The 20,771-nt window shown below is 33.3% G+C and overlaps 4 protein-coding genes across 4 annotated transcripts; 3 read left to right on the forward strand and 1 right to left on the reverse strand.

Annotated features, from left to right (window-relative positions):
- Window positions 1-1,778: 1,778 nt before the first annotated feature.
- LOC125590246 lies at window positions 1,779-6,004 on the forward strand. Its single transcript, XM_048763704.1, has 2 exons — window positions 1,779-1,811; window positions 5,067-6,004. Exons 1-2 carry the CDS (start codon window positions 1,779-1,781, stop codon window positions 5,757-5,759), a joined length of 726 nt encoding a protein of 241 aa, XP_048619661.1. The 3' UTR covers window positions 5,760-6,004.
- Window positions 6,005-6,968: 964 nt separating this feature from the next.
- LOC125607386 (pentatricopeptide repeat-containing protein At1g22960, mitochondrial-like) lies at window positions 6,969-8,776 on the forward strand. The gene has a single exon (XM_048777270.1). The coding sequence runs from the start codon at window positions 7,148-7,150 to the stop codon at window positions 8,459-8,461; it is 1,314 nt and encodes a 437-aa protein (XP_048633227.1). The 5' UTR covers window positions 6,969-7,147; the 3' UTR covers window positions 8,462-8,776.
- Window positions 8,777-9,283: 507 nt separating this feature from the next.
- Window positions 9,284-10,089, reverse strand: LOC106364307. Its single transcript, XM_048764008.1, has 3 exons — window positions 10,076-10,089; window positions 9,438-9,870; window positions 9,284-9,355 (listed from the first exon to the last, which is right to left on the reverse strand). Exons 1-3 carry the CDS (start codon window positions 10,087-10,089, stop codon window positions 9,284-9,286), a joined length of 519 nt encoding a protein of 172 aa, XP_048619965.1.
- A 7,919-nt stretch (window positions 10,090-18,008) lies between these two features.
- On the forward strand, window positions 18,009-19,884 carry LOC106452972 (transcription factor KUA1-like). Its single transcript, XM_013895184.3, has 3 exons — window positions 18,009-18,445; window positions 18,657-18,865; window positions 18,984-19,884. The coding sequence occupies exons 1-3, from the start codon at window positions 18,160-18,162 to the stop codon at window positions 19,563-19,565; spliced, it is 1,077 nt and encodes a 358-aa protein (XP_013750638.2). The 5' UTR covers window positions 18,009-18,159; the 3' UTR covers window positions 19,566-19,884.
- Window positions 19,885-20,771: the final 887 nt, after the last annotated feature.

Raw genomic sequence — 20,771 nt, forward strand, 5'->3', positions numbered from 1 at the left:
GTAAGATTACCATTTTACATTTTTATTTTAAGAAAATAATATGTAAACATACAACATAAAAAATGAAATTAGCAAATATTTGAATCAAAAACTTAAATATCTAAGATATTAGTGGAAAATGGAAATATATTATGTTTGGATGTAATGTTAATGGAAATATATTAAGATATTAAGCGGCTTATCTCCATAATGGATGTAAAATCAAAGAAATTCAGCTTTTATTCAGATACTCAATATATAATATCTTAAATTATGTTTTAAAAAATATACATAATTTATATATATAGATTAATCTTCCAAACTTAAACTATTATATTATATATGAATAATGTTTTTAAATAAAAATAATTTCTGATTTAAAATAAAAATAAAAACAACAAATGTTTATTTTCAAATAATGGATGTAATTTACATTATACTATCATTTAACAAGTATTAGATACGTTTTGATATATCATTATTTTCTATTCCCAGAAAACAATAAATTGTTAAACATCAATATCATCTAGGTTAAGTATACGAACAACAAAAATTCAAACATCACAAAAAATATTTACATAACCATTATAATACAATAATTTAATCAAAAATACAATTAAAAAAATATTAAAAAGAATAGTCATATACTTAATATTTGAAAATAAAAGATATTTTTGCTAAAATTGTACTTACCTGGCCAAGGAGATCGACCATCTTTTTACGGATCGATCGAATGTTGAGCATGTGGTCGATCCAAAAATACTCTGCAGTTTAATAAAATCTCTAAAACATTTATTCCAACACTCAAAAGATAGTTTTGCTAAATATGATAACTAAATAGCCAATAAAATTATAAAAAAATATTTAAATAGTAAAAAATATGTTAATTTAACGTGTTAAAATTTAAAAATAAATTTTAATTATGACATGCATTTTAACATTTATATAAATATAAATCATAGCCTAAATATAAATAATTTAACAACTTAAATTAGAAAAAAATAAAAATCCCGGGCGTAGCCCGGGTTAATCCCTAGTCTACATTATAATGAACCAGTTTCAAGACTCCTCAGCATGTCACATCAACATTTTATAAGTTATATTTTAAAAGAAAATGAAAAAATGTCAAGTTTATGGCTCAAACTCGGGTTATTGACATATAAACACCAACATTTATACCACTAAACTAGATGATATTTTGTATATTGATAGCCGAAACTAATATATATTTATGAAGGTGAAAAGCCCTTGCTTCTTCGACTTCCCCTAAGGGTCGGGCCTACAAGTGTATTATGAGTTTTATTTTTAAATAAGATTCATTACGTTATATGAAAAAAAATTCAACTTTGCAACAATTATAGTTTTCCAATATTGTAAATTATCGTCATTTAACATGAGTTAGGATTCTTTTCATCATTGTCTGTGACAAGTCTGAGTTACAGAGTTGCGCCGTGTGTTTGTTCGTAATCTATTTTTTCACCGGTGAACTTTTCATCTCCCCATCTTAAATCGCTTGATCATAAATATTCATGATTTGTAGCCCCTCTGTAAACCCTATATATATGATTCTCATCTTTGATGAACCTAATCTGCATCTCCACAAAACTCATTGATTTCTCTTATCTTTAACCATCTTCTAGAAAATGTCTATATCTGCCTCTCCAGTTCCTCAAACCGGCATCCCCGACGTCTATCACTCAACCTTCGAATCTCTCCGTCTTGGTAGTAGTAGTCAGAACATAGTCTCTGGCCTCCTCCGCTTTTGGAATTCCCTAAACTTCAAAAAAGACAGGGAGTTTATGGGAATCACAGTTCTCTTCCTTGATGAAAATGTAAGTTATTCTTCGATCTATCACACTTATTTAACATAATTGTTTTTAATTGGTTTTCTCATTCTTTGTTGAATAATATTATTTGTAGATTCCGTGGTTTATGAGTTTATTCCCGTTAGACGTGCAAATCATTACATGCCATATTTGAAAGCATGTTCCATTGTGAAAGTCGATCGTTTTGAGGTTGTTAGGTGCACAAGCATGTACATGATAACTTATCATCCATTCCTCATTCGTTTCATCTCACCAACCATTATTGATGAAGTCATCACAGGTGCTCCTCAGACAATCTCCAGTCATAATTAGATTGTTCGACAATCTCCAAGTGATTGAAAACACAAATCTAGAACTCTCAGGTATATTATCATATTGCATCTGCGTTTATATTATGTTTCGATACCATAACTGATATTTAAACTCGCAGATATGGTTGGGTGAATCCGTTCTGTCCAATGCTCTGACCTTACCAAAGAAACAACTCGAGTCGTTATCTGGCTCCTCATTGATCCATAAGAAACAATCAACACACAATTTTCTTTATATTACTGTCTACATTATGCTAACATAAATAATCAAAAATATTTTCTACCCAAGATATGTGGTCGCCTATTTATCTCCCTTACTTATCAAACTTACTTTACACAAACTTTTATTTTACAGCTTAAAAAAACCACAACAACCCAAACAATCAAAACACCAAAAACTAGAATCCACGAATCATTAATGATCACCTCCTTTTTTTGTCTAAACTTACAAATAAACTTCAAAACAAATATACCAAACCAATCATCTTCACTAAAACTCAACGACACAATACATTGAGTCAGTTAAACAAATACAAACTACACGGCCAGCTATTTAACAATTTACAAACTTATTTTCGTAGATGCTTACGAAGAAGATGAAGATGACAACCAAAATCGGTGAAATTACCTAAACAAAAAAGTAGAGTAAGTTACAAACTCTGATAAATACAACTAACAATGATTAATTTTGTTTACATATTACCCATCAATTAAAAGAGAAACAAAGACAGCCACACCAAGAGATACAAGAGACAATCCCGACATACACAAATGCGGCAACAACATCTCCACCTAAGCACTCCTCTGGTCTTATGAAAATAGCTTATATGCTCAGTCTCAACATGTCAATGTTTATTGTCTTCTTATGAGAAATACATATATTCGTTTAAAACCCATTAAAACCCAAATACTCAGAATTGTCACTCATCTTATATATTAAAACAGAAGTCGCAACTTAATTCATGTGTGATTTTCTTAAAAATGGACCCTCACTAGAAATCATTTATCATTCATTTATTACTAATAAAATGGATTAATAATATATCATTCCTAATATAACATCGACTCCTAAAAACCCGGATTGGTTAACAAATTTACCTTGATTCATGTGTGATATTTTTATTTGGATCATCATTTAACTTTTTTATTAAATGTATTTCCTTAATGCTAATATATAATCTTTTAACTACTTAAATCATAATATAATTTGATATCTTTTAATTTAAAATATAAATATATGTATTTAATTTTCTTAACAAATATGTTGAAAAACATTATAACAATATCTTAATTATCAAAAAATTTATATAAATATTTTCACTAATTTTGTAATTAATAATGAAATTAATGTTATTATAAATTAATATATACATATATATATATATTATATATATATACTCAGTTATCTTTTATAAATTGAAAAAAATTATATCAAATTTTACTATTTTATAGTTATATCTATCATTTTAAAATAAAACATTGTATTTAACTAAATATGATAAAATTATTTTAAACTGATAAATTAATATATTTTATTTTCACAAACATTAAAAATGTATGCTAGAAATATAATATGTTGGTAGAATGGGTTAACATTAGTAAATTAGATTATTCATTTATAAAATTAATTTATCTTAAACTTTTATATATATAGTTATTATCTTAAATGAATAAACATAAAAAATATAATTTAATAAAAAATAATTTTAAAATATATATAATATAAAATACCAAATATATGTGATGGTTTGAAATAATCAATTAACTTATAGCATGAAAACTATCAAATTGTTATATTTAAAATAATTATATATAAATATTTAAATATATAAGTAACTTAAAAAATATATTCTAATTATGTAAAATATATATACATGAAAATTAATATCCGCACGGTTGTGCGGGTCCAAATCTAGCAATGTTGATTTTTTAATTATTGTTGCCCTTAATGAAACATGCAATGTTAGTAAAGAAAATGATAGGCTAAGGTAAAAAGGACAATAGGATCCTGCTTTAATAGTATAGATATACAACAATTCACTTCTATATTTAAATATAAGCATCAAACAAACAAAGATTTTATTGCCTCCAAAAAAAAAAAACAAAGAAAGATTAAAAAAATACAAAGACACAAAAAACAAAATAAAACAACAATTATATAACACATAATGATTCAATAAATGAATGTAACTTGATCCAAAATTATAGCACATGATATATTTTTAACATGATACCTATATTATATTCTAATTTATATTTTTAACATCATACCTATATTATATTCTAATTTATATTTTTGTTCTGTAATAAAATTATCTTAAAATTTAAAAATAAAATAATAGATTACTCAGTAAAACCAACGAAAAGAAAAATACAGAAGGCAATATAATATTTTAAACAGTCACTAATTATACGCTGAAACTGAATAATAATATTGTTAAAAGAACATTATAATCCCTTTAGATCCATAGTTCATTTAATAAATGTTTTAATACAATATATGTCAATTTTAAAAATATTTTGACTGTGAAGAATTTATTTATTTTTCTTATTAACTAAAACCAATAGATTTAAAAGAAAATATATAAGATAAACTAAAAAAATTAGTGGATTCAAAGCAAATAACAACAATTAATAATTCATAATTTACACATTCAATCTCAAATATAATTCCCAGTAATTTAATGTATTTACTGATTATAATAATGATAGGAAATCATTAAAAAATGAAAATGAGCCTACTATTTTAGGATCTTTTTTTTATTAAGCAAACAAGGTTTTTTAGCAACAAAACAACAAAATATAATATCAGTTAATATTATTGTCAACTATTTAAAATTTTGATGTAGACAAAACTGATCGTTTAATATAATCACACTCACAACCAACCGAACATAAAAACTTACACAAAAATAATATATTTGACGCCAACAACACATCCTGCGCGTAGCGCGGGGCCGTCCTAGAGGGATCGTATGAGAAGGACAAGAAGCCGTCTATACCGCAGCTTTCAGGAGCAGTGTGGGAAGCATGCTCGAGTTTCAAGAAGGTTCCTGCGACAAACATCACTGCCATCGGCAGGGCTATTACTCAGGTTGCTGTTTCCATGAAGGATGTCCTTAGGGAGATGAAAGAAGTGAAACCAGCTTCACCTGAGGATGAGGCATCTGGTGATGACGAAGATGATGATGATGATTTAGGGAATGATCTGTCTCCTGAAGAAATGGAAGTTGCTCAAATGGTAGCTGAGATTATGTCTGAGACCATTATGGTGATAAAAGAACTCATCCGAGTTATCACCGGGATGATCAAGCTGGAGAACCCGAAAGATAACAGCGGGTTTGTGGACTCGCTTGAGAAGCTGCTGAAGCTGTGTAAAGGAACTGGAGATCAAATCGATGAGATTGGAGCTTGCGTTTATCCTCCGCAGGAGATTGTTAAGATGAAGCAAGCGCTGAAGATAATACAGGGAAACCTCGATGAAGTCGAGTCCGAAGTTGAGGGTTTGAAGAGTGCTTCAGAGGCATTTACAGGAGCTTGCGGGAAGCTAAGAAGCTCGATTAAACACATGGAAGGTGAGTTAGACAAGAGATGTGAGGATGAAGTAGTTGCTGGAATGCAGAATGTTACTCTCGGCAGTTAGAATGTTTGGGATTTTGCAAGGTTTCTTCTGAAGTTACATTTTTGTGTGTTTTTAATTTTTTATTACAGTAAAGTCGTGTACTTTTTATGTTCCTGTCGGAAAGTAGCATGTGTCCTTTTAACATTCATGTAATATGCATTGTTCAATGTGTTGCGTTACACTTCCTATAACTTTAGGATGTAGCTTAGATTTTGCTTTCGTATCTTACCAAACTTGGAACAATGAAAACTTCATTTTGGAAACTAGATACTGGGAATAGATTTGAAACATTCTATAGACAAGATCATGTGTGATCACGACTATAGACTTTAATGAGAAGGACTAGTAGGTAATTTCACATGATAATGTTTTCCCCAAACATTTTTGGGTTATGGTTTTCTACTTTCTCTTACTCTTCTATAAACATTTATTGTAAATTTCATTTCGATTATGATCAGAAAGGTAAGCAGAGAACCGGATTTAACAGTGGTTTAAACTTTAACGATTTTAGACTAGGCCTGGGCATTCGGGTCGTCGGGTCGGGTTCGGGTCGGGTCCTTTGGGGTCTGGGTTTTTCGGGTCTAAGAGTTTAGGACCCGATAGGATAATTTCAAATTTTCGGTTCCGGGTCGGTTCGGATCATGCCGGATCCGGATCGGGTCGGATCTTAGATAGTTAGACCCATTCGGGTAATTAGAATTTATTAGTTCGGATTCGGTTCAGTTTCGGGTCGGGTTCGGTTCGGGTTCAATCTAAAAAAGACCAAAATATACAAAAAAATATCTGAAAATATTTATATATCCAAAAATATTCGAAATTTTATTCAAAATTTGTGTTTTTACTATATTAAAATATGTATATATTAAACTATGCGAGATACAACAACAATTTGTTGTCTCCTAGTGGTTGACCTCCATGTTCTCTAGACAATTAACCTGTCTTTGATTCCTCTTTGATGCATTTTATTTAATTTACATTATTAATTTGGGTACCCATCGGACTTCGGGTTTGGGTTGGGTCTAAGATCCGCGGATCCTCTGCAACAAGACCCGGTAGGATAATTTGATCGGGTCGGTTCCTATCCGAACCGGGTTTTTTTGGGTCGGTTTCGGGTCGGGTCTTCGGGTCCGGGTAAAATACCCAGGCCTATTTTAGACAAAATCCAAACCGGGATTATAAACTGGAAGGCAACGATTAAACCGATCCGGTTAAGAGAAACAATGAGATAAACCCTTGTTTTATTTTGGGTAGCCTCCGGGAGAATTGATTGACTGTCGCCGACGCCCACAGGGGAGGGGAGAGAGAGATGTCGTCACAAGGCTTCGTGGAACTTTAATGGCCGCTCCTCCTCCTTCTCCTTCAATTGATCCATTCCATTTCGCTCCTATGTGTTCCTCTCCGTCTCTTCAATGATCCTATGTCTCCGCCTCTGCCGCAGAGCTTCCAGATCCTTCTCCTCCACCTCCACTTCCACTTCCAACACCAGCTCCCTCTCTAAGCTACGCTTCCTCTTTCTACCATCCTCTCCTCCCAATCCCGAGTCCCATTACGCTCATCTCATTTTGACTTCCCACAGCTTCAATCCCAATCGCAAGTGGTCTCCCCACCAGTTCCATCCCCTCGTTACCGACCCCGATCTTCTAATCAGAGTCCTCAACATGATTCGCGAGAAGCCCGAGATCGCTTTCCACTTCTTCAAGTGGCTACAGAGCCAACGCGATCTCAAACAGTCATCCCTCGCCTTCGCTGCTTTGCTCGAGATCTTGGTTGAGAATGATCTCATGAGCAAAGCCCGTTGGGTCGCTGAGAGGAGCATCGATCTCGGTATGCACGAAATTTACGATCTTTTAATCGAAAAGAGTGTTGTTGATAAAGTGATTGCTTGCAAGATTCTTGATCTGTTGTTGTGGGTTTACACCAAGAAGTCTATGGTGAAGCATTGTTTGTTGAGCTTCGAGAAGATGATTAGTAAAGGCTTCTCGCCTAGCGTTAGAATCTGTAACTTAGTTTTGAGGCTTCTTAGGGATAAAAAGATGGTTAACGAGGCTCAAGAGGTTTATAGGAAGATGGTGGGGCACGGTATTACGCCGACGGTTGTCACTGTTAACACTATGTTGGACACTTGTTTCAAGGCTGGTGATTTGGTTAAAGTTCCGGAGATTGTTTCTGAGATGGAGAGGGAAGTTGTGCCTAACGTTATCACGTTTAACACTATGTTGGATTCTTGTTTCAAGGCGGGGGATTTGCGGAGAGTGGCCAAGATTTTGTCTGAGATGGAGAGAAGAGAGGTTGATGCTACTGAGGTGACTTATAATATACTGATTAACGGATTCTCCAAGAATGGTAAGATGGAGGAAGCTAGGCGGTTTCATGGAGATATGCGAAGATCTGGATTCCCTGTGACGACTTACTCGTTTAACCCTTTGATTGAAGGGTACTGCAAACAAGGCTTGTTTGATGAAGCTTGGGAGGTTGTTGAACTAATGCTCGATGCGGGTGTTTCTCCAACCGCATCTACTTATAATATTTATATACGCGCGCTCTGGGAGTTTAGAAGAACAGACGATGCTAGAAGGGTGCTGCTTGGTATGGCTGCTCCTGATGTTGTGTCTTATAACACTCTGATGCATGGATACGTTAAGTTGGGGAAGATTAGAGAGGCTTTTCTCTTGTTTGGTGAGCTGATTGTTAGGAACATCCCTCCTAGTGTCGTCACTTATTAAATCTTTACGTATTTTTATGTACATCTATGATTGCTTAGATAAAATCATAAATGTTATATTATAATTAAAATAAACAATCATCTATGATTGCTTAGGGATTTTTATGCCTAAACTTAAAGAAAGGCGAACTCTGAAAAGCAATCATAAATGTTAAGATGCATGTCAAAAAAGAATATTTTGACATGCTATAAAGATAGATGTACATAAAAATACGTACATCACCATGTAATGTTTACGTATTTCAAGGTATCTTGAGACTGTCATTAATAATTTAAACATTATATACTTATTATGTATTGTCATTTTTTCCGCTGATGTGGACGCCCTATGGAGCCTCAAAAGCTCCCTTTTATTAGTAGAGTATTAAAATGTAAAACTATATTTTATGCCACGTGTCATCTTTCGGGAGAAATTTTTTCCGCTGATGTGGACGCCCTATGGAGCCTCAAAAGCTCCCTTTTATTAGTAGAGATTTTTGAAAATTGACAATAAAACAAAATATTTTTTTCTGATAAAAGAAAAGAAGAGCAACTGTGAGGATTCAAACTTCAGTTGATAAGATAATGTGTTTATTAAGACCATTATGCTACACAAGAATTTTGAAATTTTGGGACCCTAAAATATCTATATATTTTGGGGGCCTGAGGCAAAAGCCTTTTTGATAACACATGAAGCACGCCTCTGCACCTGTTACGGGTTTCTTGTCATTGATTGAATGTTACAACACAAAGCAACAGTATCATATTCTACGGATCAATGTAGTTTGAAAAGGGTATGGTGATCCAAGCCTAATGGAGCGAGCAAGTGATTAGCGCACCCACCTTAGCCAGGAGAAGTGGATACTATGAAGCAAACAGCATTCATCCCGACAAGACACAGCCCAGGGAACATAACCTACACTCACAGTCACAGACATTCTAATTCAATGATCATGTTGGTGAAACTTTTGTGGTGAGGCAATTCGTCCAACACTTACATCGAGATGTTTCTGCAATGTCTTGGCCCTCTTTCTTGGTCTGCGAGATGGCTTGTTCCCGCTTATACAGAACACGTCTTCTTCAATCTCGTCTCTCGAGAGAGCGACCCAAAGCCTGTGGTTCTCGTTTTTAACCTCGACGCCGGGAGATTCCGCCGCGATTCCTCTCTGTCTGTTTGATTTCGGCGGCGGCTCCGTCACTCCGCTTGGTTTCAGATTCTTCACCTCCGAAGCTCCTCCGACGCAAGCCTTCCTCGGCCGCAGATTCCAAGTCCTCTTCTCCTCCTCCTCCTCCGGTTCTTCTTCCTCCTCTCTCTGCGGCGGGTGATCGTGCTCGGATGACGGAGCGAAGGAGGAGTAAGAGAGACGCGGCTGACGAGCCGATCGTAACGCCACCGTGCGGTTAGAAACAGCCGCCGATGGAGATGCGTTCCTGGGATCCACATGAGTTATACCAGAGACTTGGGGTCCAAGGGTGAGAGAAGAAAAAGCATGGAGAGACTTCACATTTGCCTGCGAAGTAGAGAAGAGAAGAGAACCCTAGAAGCTAAGCTTGGGAGATGGTTTTTCACCTGCGCGTAGAGAAGAGAGATCTAAAACCCTAAGAAGCTGATAAGAAAGCAGAGAGAGAGATTTACCCAAACGTGTGCATGCCTATGTTTCTAATTCTTTTTTTGTAAAAATATTTACTTTCTTTGATTCTTCTTCCTCTTTCTTAAGACATGTCTTACTTTTCTCAATTTAATTTGTTTTATCAGATTACGACAAAAATGTCATGATCTGTTGTTAAGTTAACAGACTCTCAGATTAAGATACTGCAAAACAAAATGGTAAATTCGTATCCACGCAAGATCAATTCTATTGGTAAGAGCCCATTAGGGTGCTAATGAATAATTTAGGAGTTAATCTTGTGATTTGATAAGTTTAGAGTTTTTTTCTTTTTTTTTAATTGAATGATTGAGTGGAAGCCCCTTTAGTTCAGTGGTTTAACTAAGGGTTCATTAATGCTTCTACACCAAGAGGTCTGGAGTTCAAAGTCAAACCCTAGAAAACGCAAATTATGCAGATCATGGAGAAAAATTGTTACAAAAGGTCTTCAGCATGGTGCAAGGACGTATCATCGAACATGGATTTCATAGGGCGGCTCGGAGCGATGCAGTCAGACGTGCATTCTCATATGATGGTAGAATTATCGGCTGTTGAATCGTCTATGTAATATTTCTCATCGTTGTAATAGCATAATTAATCAAACGTTAAGAAAAAAATTGAATGATTGGATTTCATAACATATAACATGAAAGGAAAACATACATAAAATTTAAATAAAAATGTCATAAAAGCATATTAAAAATACAAATACAAATCATAAACGAGAAAGAAACGATTAGTTGAAATCTTGGTTTGAAAAAAAATTGGAAATGGGTCTAAATGCATCAAGTTGCAACTATTTTTAATCACAGTCAAACAGTTCTTTAGTGATCTTTTTTTGGTACAGAATATTGCGGTGATAAGCCATAGTTGTTGTGGTGGTATTAAGGGACACATGTCCATTGAAGATGATGCTGCACCAACTCAGAGGTAACTAAAAACTATATTTGACTTGGCACATCGAATCAGTCTTCGAATCATATGAAGGAGATCGAGATGAGATTCGAGAGAGAAGAAGGAATGATCGAGAATGGAGGAGGAAGAAAATTGATTTCGCACGAAGGAGAGAGAGACACATTAATGGGGTCCAATACCGAACCGACACGTAAGAGTTTCTTACCAATTCTAAAGAGCCCACGCTAAACAGCGGTTCTCTGTTTTTTTTTGCCTTTTTCATTTTTTTTTCTTTTTTGCTTAAAACATGTGCTAAAAAACTGGTATAAACGATGAAAAATAATTATTTTTCTGAACACTGCGTGTCTAGCTGTCTATCTTTTTGTTAAGTGTTTTTGGTGTTTATAGAAGCTTCCAATGACTGAAACTTTTTTTTTTCAAAATACATATCTTCCTAGCATGTAGAATATGCAACCATATAATTAAATGATCACTAAATTTTATAATAATCGAACTGATCTGTAAGGTTTTCGTAAAGTTTATAAAACTAATCATCCTACTATATAAAAGGGACTAAATTCAAGGCTTTTGAGACTATCCACCTCAGCCAAAATATTCTCATCCAAAAAGAATTATAAATAAATGTCATTTAAAAGATAATTAACTAACATACAACTTTTGATATTTCTAAAAATTTTAAATTTATAACTCCTAATTTATTAATAGAATCATATATTTATATTGAATTATGCTCTATTTTTAATCGTTAAACTTCAAGGATAAATAAATTATTAATTTATAATATATATAGTTTATAACTTTATATTGTAGTTATAAATAAAGAGAAAATAACCGGGGAGGGTGAAGAAGCTCATGTAAAACTATGTAATTAAAATGGTAAAATGGTGAGTATGATAAGGTGAATCTAAGAAAATTTGTTGTACAAATTATGATGCTTTCTTCGTCCACTATAATGATTTAAAATAAAATATATATTCACATCAATCAGTCAATATTTGTTGTTTTTTTTTTGGTAAGATGTTAAGATTATCATTTTCGCAAAGGTTACACTGTTGTTTTTAAACAACTTATTACAACAAGGAAACAAAAACAACCAACAACAACTCAAGGTAAAAAAAGCCTTAAGGATGTCTTATACAAGAAAGATAAAAAGAAGTAGAGAAGAGAAGAAAGAAGAACTTGCCGGGTAAGAGAGAAGACGGTCACGCATCATACGGTCGAGAGAGGCAAGGATGACTGATGAGGGTGAGGAGACAGCTGTGAACACACGAGCATTACGCTCTTTCCACAGCAGGTAGATTGATCCAGACTGCAACAGAGTGTAGATCAGCCGGAGGAGAAATCCAAACTTCAGCAGCAAAAGGCTCCCATATCAAGCGAGAGAAAGAGCACTCAAAGAAGAGATGATGGTGAGTCTCTATTTCCAGATTACAAAAGACACATGTTCTGGAGACATTTAACCCCCAACGCCTCAAGCGATCCTTGGTTGGCAGTCTTCTCCGCAAAGCCAACCATGATATAAACGCATTACGTGGAATATGTTCCTTGAACCAAATAGTATTGTGCCAATGTAATGAGATAGTTTTTTCTCGCCTCAACATTATATAGGCTCATTCGAAAAAATAACAAAAAAAATAAAATTAGGTTCAAATTGTGTAATAGCGAGTATAAGTTAATATTCAATGGGATTTGTCATAGAAATTAAAGAGAAGACACAACTGAAATATATAGTCTTTTCTTAGTTCCGTAAGCTTGTCTTCTCAGGAAAATATAGAGTTGTTTTGTCCATTGCTTCAAACAGTCACAAATCTCAAATCACAGAGTGACCTTTTGTATTTTCGGTTGCAGTTCCCTTCTTTAATCTATACATCTCCTAGCTTTTAATCAATTCACTATTAATGGTCCCGATTCTTAACCTTCCGCGAACCCTCTTTTTATATACTTCATCTTCAACGAGGAACTCTTCAACTAAAAAAAACTCATCGACTGCTCTACTTTATAACATCTCCTTGAAAATGGATCTCTCTGCGGCTCCAGTTGCTCAAAACCGGCCTCTGTCACTCAACCTTGGACTCTCTCTGTAAATTCCACAGTAAACATACAAAATTTGACAAATGTTCAGTATTCCTTCGGTGGCAGCAGTAAGTAGTACTCTTAATCTGATGAGCACGGTTATGTGATATAAATCTTGGCTATATAATTTACTTGACATTCTTTCATGTGAATAGAAGACGGTTTTGGCCTGGGTAAAGGTTATATGAGGAATATAGCTGGAAGGATTGATGGACGCTGTTTTCATAGTGGAAATTTCATCATCATTGTCGAAAAATGCTTAGAGGTTGATTGTTTGTGGTTTTTGCTTTAGTTTTTGGTTTTTGTTTTTGCAAAAACCATTTTTCATCCAATCAAGTTTTAGTTTTTAGTTTTTGTTTTTGTAGAAACCATTTGATTTGCCAATCAAGATTTCTAATAAATAGATTCCCTAAAATTTAGGGAAACTAGTTTTTGAAAAGTTTAACCAATTTGTGAAGAAAAACTAAAAACCAACTTTTGTGAGCTTTTAAAAGGAAAAACGAATTTTGATTTTTTTTGGATAGAAACTACAACATTTAATTAATTAATAATTAATAAATAACATTTTCATAAAGATAAATAATCATACAATTTTTTGGTACATTAGCTATAATTTAAACAATAATGTGATATAACTTATTTGTGTTTAATATCTGTAAAATAAATTTATATAGTTTATAAATAATTTTAATTAATTTTAAAACTTAGTTATTAATTTCTCTATATAAAATAATAGAATAATTTTAATAATTACTAGTCACATAATATGTTTTAGTAATACAATATATTGTATTAGTCATGAAAAATAAAAATAGCCATTCAATTTTAAGAAAATATAAATAATTTATATGAGAAATTTTATAATTAGTTTCAAAATTTTAAGTATTTTTATTTTTATATAATTTATAATATTTAAAAAATATTGCTATATAATTTTATAAAATTAAAAGTAATTTATATAAGAAAAATTTCTAAGTAGTTTCAAACTTTTAAATATTTTTATTTTTTTGCAATATATAAATTTTATGATAAATATTTTATTATAATATAATTTTTAATAAAAATATAATAATTAAAATATGTTATTATATTTTAATTTAAAATAATTATCACAATATTTTGATAATTTTAATTGTAAATATAAATATTTATTTCTATTTTGTTGTATTATTTCAAAGTAACTCATTAATTAATTTTTGCAAAAATAAAAAAAATACTGCAAAACCAAAAACCAAAATCTAAATCTAAAAACCATAAACTAAAAACCAAAAGCTGAAAACCAAAAACCAAAATCTAAAAACCAAAAAATAAAATCTAAAAACCAAAAACTAAAACTAAAAACTACTGAAACAATCATCACCTTAATCTTTCAGCAAAATGTAAGATACTGAGACTGAGTTTATTTTCGTTGAGCAGGAATGGAAAGGAAAACGCCTCCACCAGGCTATATTTGTCATTGTTGCAATGTTTCTTGTATATATGTCATATTTGTGAAATCTTTTGTTATTTACACAATGCTACTGTTGCTCAATCGGCTGTTGTCCCCGCTACCTTTTACAAGCTCCGCCTAGGCTGTATTATCCCTGTCTCCTTCGCTTCTGGGATTCACGGAACAAACGCAAACTCCCCCTTCAGTGATTCTCTCAAGACCATCTAACCGTACCTCCCACTTAGCTTTCGTTTCATTTCAATTGTATTTACCCATGTTTTCTCTCCTTTGAACTTTGGTTGTCTCTTTGATTTGATGAAAACTACTTCCTACTAGTTTAAGATTACTATGACTTTAGTTGACAAAAAAATATGTTTCTTTTACTTATTTACCTAACCCCAGCTTTATAAATCAGTAAAGTTTAATGTCAACAACATAAACGTCGGTCATGTAAACAAGAATTTTTATCATTTCTGAGTTAAAAAAGAAAACTAAAATAAAGATATTATAACCTTTTCTATTTTTAAATTTTATAAAAGATGCAATTTTAATTACTAACTCTGCAATGAACTTTAAAATAATTTTCCTCGCACCCAGAAAACCACCAGAACAATAAACTAACTGTAACACATATAAAACCATTAACACAAAATTTAAAAAAATTCAGTTAAACAGCAAACATATAATTGTATCTTTGGGTTAAGCCATTTGAACACTAAAAATAACAAACTCATAAACCCACCCAATGTAACCAGGTCAAATAACACAAAGCGACCTACGGTTTACCAAAAAAGGCCCACAAAACACGTAATATACAATTCTACCCACACCTACTATACACAGTCTCAATAACAACTTCACAAACTACGTCAACTACTTGGCAACTTACGGTAAGGAAAAAAATAAAAAACCTCGCACTTGCGCGGGAGCTTGTCCCTAATATGTACTTAATAATTGTTTCGCCATTTTGCCTGAAAATTACTATTTTTAAATCAAGATGGAAAATTATATGAGATGGAGAATAACAATACTGAATTTAAAAGCATCACTTGTGAGAATATCTCATCTTGTGTTTTCCAAAAATGAATTTAAATATTTTTAACGATGTATAACTATATTATTATAAACTATTAAAAATATTAATACAGATTATAGTATTTGTATTTAGCTGTAAACTATTTAAAAAACTCAGAGAAAACAATGCTAAAATTTCTGATAAGTTAGCATGCTCTGAATTACTTAATTGTGAGTATCTTCTAAACATTTACAGTTTGCTAATAAATTGATAAAATAGTTAATGGCGTTACTTTAGTGGATACGGTTGTGCTTGTTTTGCCATAAAATGGTGACATTCAAAATTTGATCATCAATTTGATCATCAAAATTTGATCTACGTCATTAATTCATTATCATGTTTAAGCTGAACAAAATTTTGTTAGTGCAAAGATGACACCACAATTGAGTAATGCAGAAGATAAATCAAGAGACAAATACACAAGCAAACACCAATGCTTTTATTAGAATCTCCTTTAAACAATCTTTACAAGACTTGCTTATTCAGCTTTTACACGTCTAGTGTTAACACCCTAACACACGCTACTGAAAGATTCCTAAGTTACCCGCTTATGTCTCTTTTCCGTCAAATACTTCAGCCACTGCTTCAGTACGACCCAAGAACACCTCCAAGAACTTCTCTCTCTCTATAAGATCAGCCTCCGTGTCTCTATCTCTATACAGACGACCCCATAGCTATCTTATAGTTATTCTCCATGTTCCCGAAACCCTAGTCTCCAAGGCAACATGTATGGACATCTTCCATAACAATAAGTGCAACTTTCCTTTTTTTGGAATGCACTTATTCCTCTTTCTTTAAGTCATAAACTTGCTCTTCAAGTTTATTCCCCTTTCCATATCTTCAAGATACTCCCTTGCTCTCCAAGTCTACACGACTCCAGCTCAGCATCTTGACTCCACATGGACTTCACCACTCACTACAACGTCTGCTTCAGCAACTACGTCAGCGGCTACTTCAAGGCAGACATCTTACATCTTCAAATTTTGGGGCCATATAAATAGATGTGCTTCTCATATACATACAAAAGCCTTTTCAACTCAAAATCTACTAGACTTCACACCTCATTAGGGCTTCCATCGGTTTCTTATAAATCAAGTAAAAGTGGTCAGAACTAAAAACTAACCTATATACCTTATACGGGCCGAGTATTACAAGCCCAATAAGTGAAACATAACAAGGTAAGAAAAGCCACGTTGACGGCTGATATACTTCTCAATTCTCATGCTATCCTATGATGAGATCCAGAAAAAGTCTCATATGTGGAAGTACTAGTATTGCCTTTTCTAATATTCGTTCTAATAGTGACCACGTGGCTGAGATAAGTGGGTCCTACTTATCTGCATCCATGAATCATGACAATACACGTACGTGCTTCGAGCATAGAAATATGTCGTGAACCTCTTTGCTTAATCATGTTTAGCATTCTTGTTACTTGTGGCAGTTATTAAGAGATGTGGTTTCATGTTGATTACATTGTAGCATTCTAGAAATATTCAAATGTTTTTTTTTGAGGTTTAGCAAAGAGTTGTTCAAAATTACAAAAGAGAGCTGTTCTTATTTTTTTTGTCAAGAGAGAGTTGTTCTAAATGAAACTATTTAGTATATGATATTATGATTCATTCATATCGATTCAATTATAAAAAGTAAACACATATAATATAATCTCTCCGAACCAAGACTAGTAACATTAAAAACACAGGAAACTGGTAATTTTTTTTGGTTTCAAGTTGGATCAATTTAAAATATAACATAATTTAGGAATACAGTAAATTTTTGAAATTTTAATATAAATATTGCATTTTTAGCTTTTAAAAACTAAAATTCATCTACATTTTTTCATTTTAATATTATTTTGTTGAATTATTTCTAAACTCACTCAACATATATATAATTATGTATTTCAGTAAAAATATCATATATTATAAGAAAAATAGAAATGAAAACCAAATCTATAAGCTAATGTAAATACTATTTTCTATTTTATATTAAAATATTCTAAATATATGAATGCGAAAATTAGAATAGCTTTAAGTTAACAATTTTCTAATTTAATAAGATATTATAGTCTAAAATTATTAATTTATAACTTTTACTGTATTTAATATATATACTGATTAAATATTATCCGATATGATTTAAACTTTTAAACAACATCTCAATATATATACTGAAAACAAAAACAGTCTAAATATATAACACCGTAAGAAGTTACATGTTTTGGTATTTAGTCAAAATATTAAGATGAATTTATGAGCATACTCGCAACGATTTGTTGAAAAAAAGTGGAATTTATCAAAAAATAGTCTAAATCTAAAGAAAATGATAAATAGAAATCAATTGCTTTGACTAGAAGTCAACGAAAAGATGAAAAATGAAAAAAAAAAAATCTACCTGTGACACAGCCGATAACATATATATTTATTTAGTGTAATAAATCCGACCAGATAAACATCCCTTTGTCTCTCTTCTCTCTCTCTCTTTCTCTTACCGTTCATCAGATTCTGTGCGTCCGAGAGATTATCTTCGATCCGATCGACGGCGGAGGACCTGAATTCGAGTCCGATCAGATCCGATCGACGGCTATGACTCGCCGTTGTTCTCACTGCAATCAAAATGGCCATAACTCACGTACATGTCCTAATCGCGGTGTTAAGCTCTTCGGCGTCCGTCTCACAGAGGGTTCGATCCGGAAAAGTGCCAGTATGGGTAATCTCAGCCACTACTCGGGCTCTGGATTGAGCGGGCTTGGCGGAACCGCGTCGAACAATCCTGGTTCTCCCGGTGATGGCCATGACCACGGCGTCGGCGACGGTTACGCCTCCGAGGATTTCGTTCCTGGCTCTTCTTCTAGCCGCGAGAGGAAGAAAGGTATCTCTCTATGCGTTTTCCAACTTTATGGGACTTCCTTTTGCTTATTGATTACAGTAACGTTATCTTCACAGGTTTGTTTTTTTCTTGAGGATGTTTCTGAATGATATCATATGAGTTCTAGATTTTACCCTTTTGGGAATTATTTATAAATTATCTGACTTTTAATGGATTTGATGATATTTTTTTTTTATGTGATGGATGTTGTTAGGTAATCCGTGGACAGAAGAGGAGCATAGGATGTTCTTGATGGGTTTACAGAAGCTGGGGAAAGGAGATTGGAGAGGTATCTCCAGGAGCTATGTGACGACGAGGACACCTACTCAAGTTGCAAGTCACGCTCAGAAGTACTTCATCAGGCAGTCTAATGTCTCTCGTCGCAAGAGACGTTCTAGTCTCTTTGATATGATTCCTGATGAGGTTAGTCCCTTTTCTTTATTGTCTACGCTGGTCTCTTTTTGTGCTTGTAAAGTTCACCTTATGGGTCATCACTCCAATGTAAATAGTGTTTTTTTGCCGTTCGTTATTCTAATGGCAGTTAACAGACGTTATGGTGGATTCTCAAGAACAGCAGGCAGAGGACGTTCCTATGGAAACACAAATGCAGAGCACTGACTCTGTTCCAGCGCCATTGATCCTGGAAACAGAGGAGTGTGAATCCATGAAATCCACAAACTCTAGTGCTGAGGAGCCGCCAACTGTAACAGCTTCCTCTTCTTCTTTCACACCAGAAGACACCACCCAAACGCAGCTACAAGTACAACCGCCTGGTTCGTTCCCTGTGCTGTACCCGACTTACTTCTCACCATTCTACTCATTCCCCTTCCCGGTATGGCCTGCTGCGTATGTCACCGAGCCGGCCAAGGAAGAGACTCACGAGATACTCAGGCCAACAGCTGTGCACTCAAAAGCCGCCCCTATTAATGTTGATCAGCTTCTTGGCATGTCTAAGCTCAGCCTCGGGGAGTCTAGCCAAAACGGTGTATCAGAACAGTCTCTTTCATTGAAACTCGTCGGAGGTTCGTCTTCCAGGCAGTCAGCCTTTCATCCAAATCCTGCCAGTGGTGGTGGTGGTTCGGACATGAACACCGTGATTCATGCTGTCCAAAAATCTGCCTGATGCGATGGTCTCCCAGATTTGTAGCTGTAGCCAAGTGACTCACTGTCATTAACATGACTAGCAACAAACAACAATTTGCAGACAGATTCCGGGGCTGAGCTCTCGGATTAGTTCTTTGGCTATATTAACTTAAAAAATAAAGATTGTTTTAATTGGTTTGTTTTTAACTGCTTAGTTCGTTCAGCTTTGTTTATTAGGGTGGAAAAGAAAAAGAAGATGAATGTTATTGGTCTTTGCCTTTCCTTTGTTTTTGTTCAGCATAACTCTTAACCTTGTTCAAAGATGTACCAAAGCTATTTAAAGAGTTTTAAATTGTCAATGCAGTTTATACTTTATTTCAGCTAAATATTAATTAGTTGAATACTAATTGTAAATATAATACTGTAAATAAGTTTATTTACCTCTGTGAACTAAGTGACTAGGCCCAAACCTATTCCAAACATACCAAAAGTAAAAAATAGAGGGATGGGCTTCAATGCACAAAAGATCAAAAGCCCACACGATCGTTCTATATCCTTCACAATTTCAATTGTCAGGTTTGAATGGTAACCAAGGGAACGAACAGGAACACTGCATTCTTTAATGTTCCTCAAAAATGTTACCATTCGTGAGGAATATTTTTTCTTTTTCGTTCCTTCTCATTCCTTTTTTTGTAGAGAATTATAATGCAAATTTGTTCCTTATTAATTTTGATAAGGAACCCTTGTTCCTCATCGTTCCCAAAATTTTATTCCTATTCATTCTTTTCCTAATCATTCCTAATATTCCTTGATGGTTACCAGTCACACCCATGTATATATAATCTGATAAACATATGGGTTCAACTGGTTAATTTCATCTGATAAATATATTCATTGATGGTTACCAGTCACACCCATGTTGTGTTTTTCATCTGTGTTCCTAATTTCCATACATCATAGACCATATATATATATACTCATAGATGAAGAAAAATAGATTAATTTAGATATATTTTTTGTAAAAAAAATCGCTGAAACACGTTTTAGGAAAGTAAAAAGATTTCCAAATATTTTTAAAATATTTTGTAACTGAACTTGCTATATTTTCGGAAATATGATTATTATTATCCATAGAATGTAGTTTTTACTCTATGTAGAGAACAAACAAATAATTCGTAAACAGATTCTACATACGTACCTTTTGAGTTGCCTCTACATTTCGTATTCGTAGAACTTTAGAATTTCT

This window comes from Brassica napus, chromosome A1 (genome assembly GCF_020379485.1).
Source record: "Brassica napus cultivar Da-Ae chromosome A1, Da-Ae, whole genome shotgun sequence".
Classification (NCBI taxonomy): Eukaryota; Viridiplantae; Streptophyta; class Magnoliopsida; order Brassicales; family Brassicaceae; genus Brassica; species Brassica napus.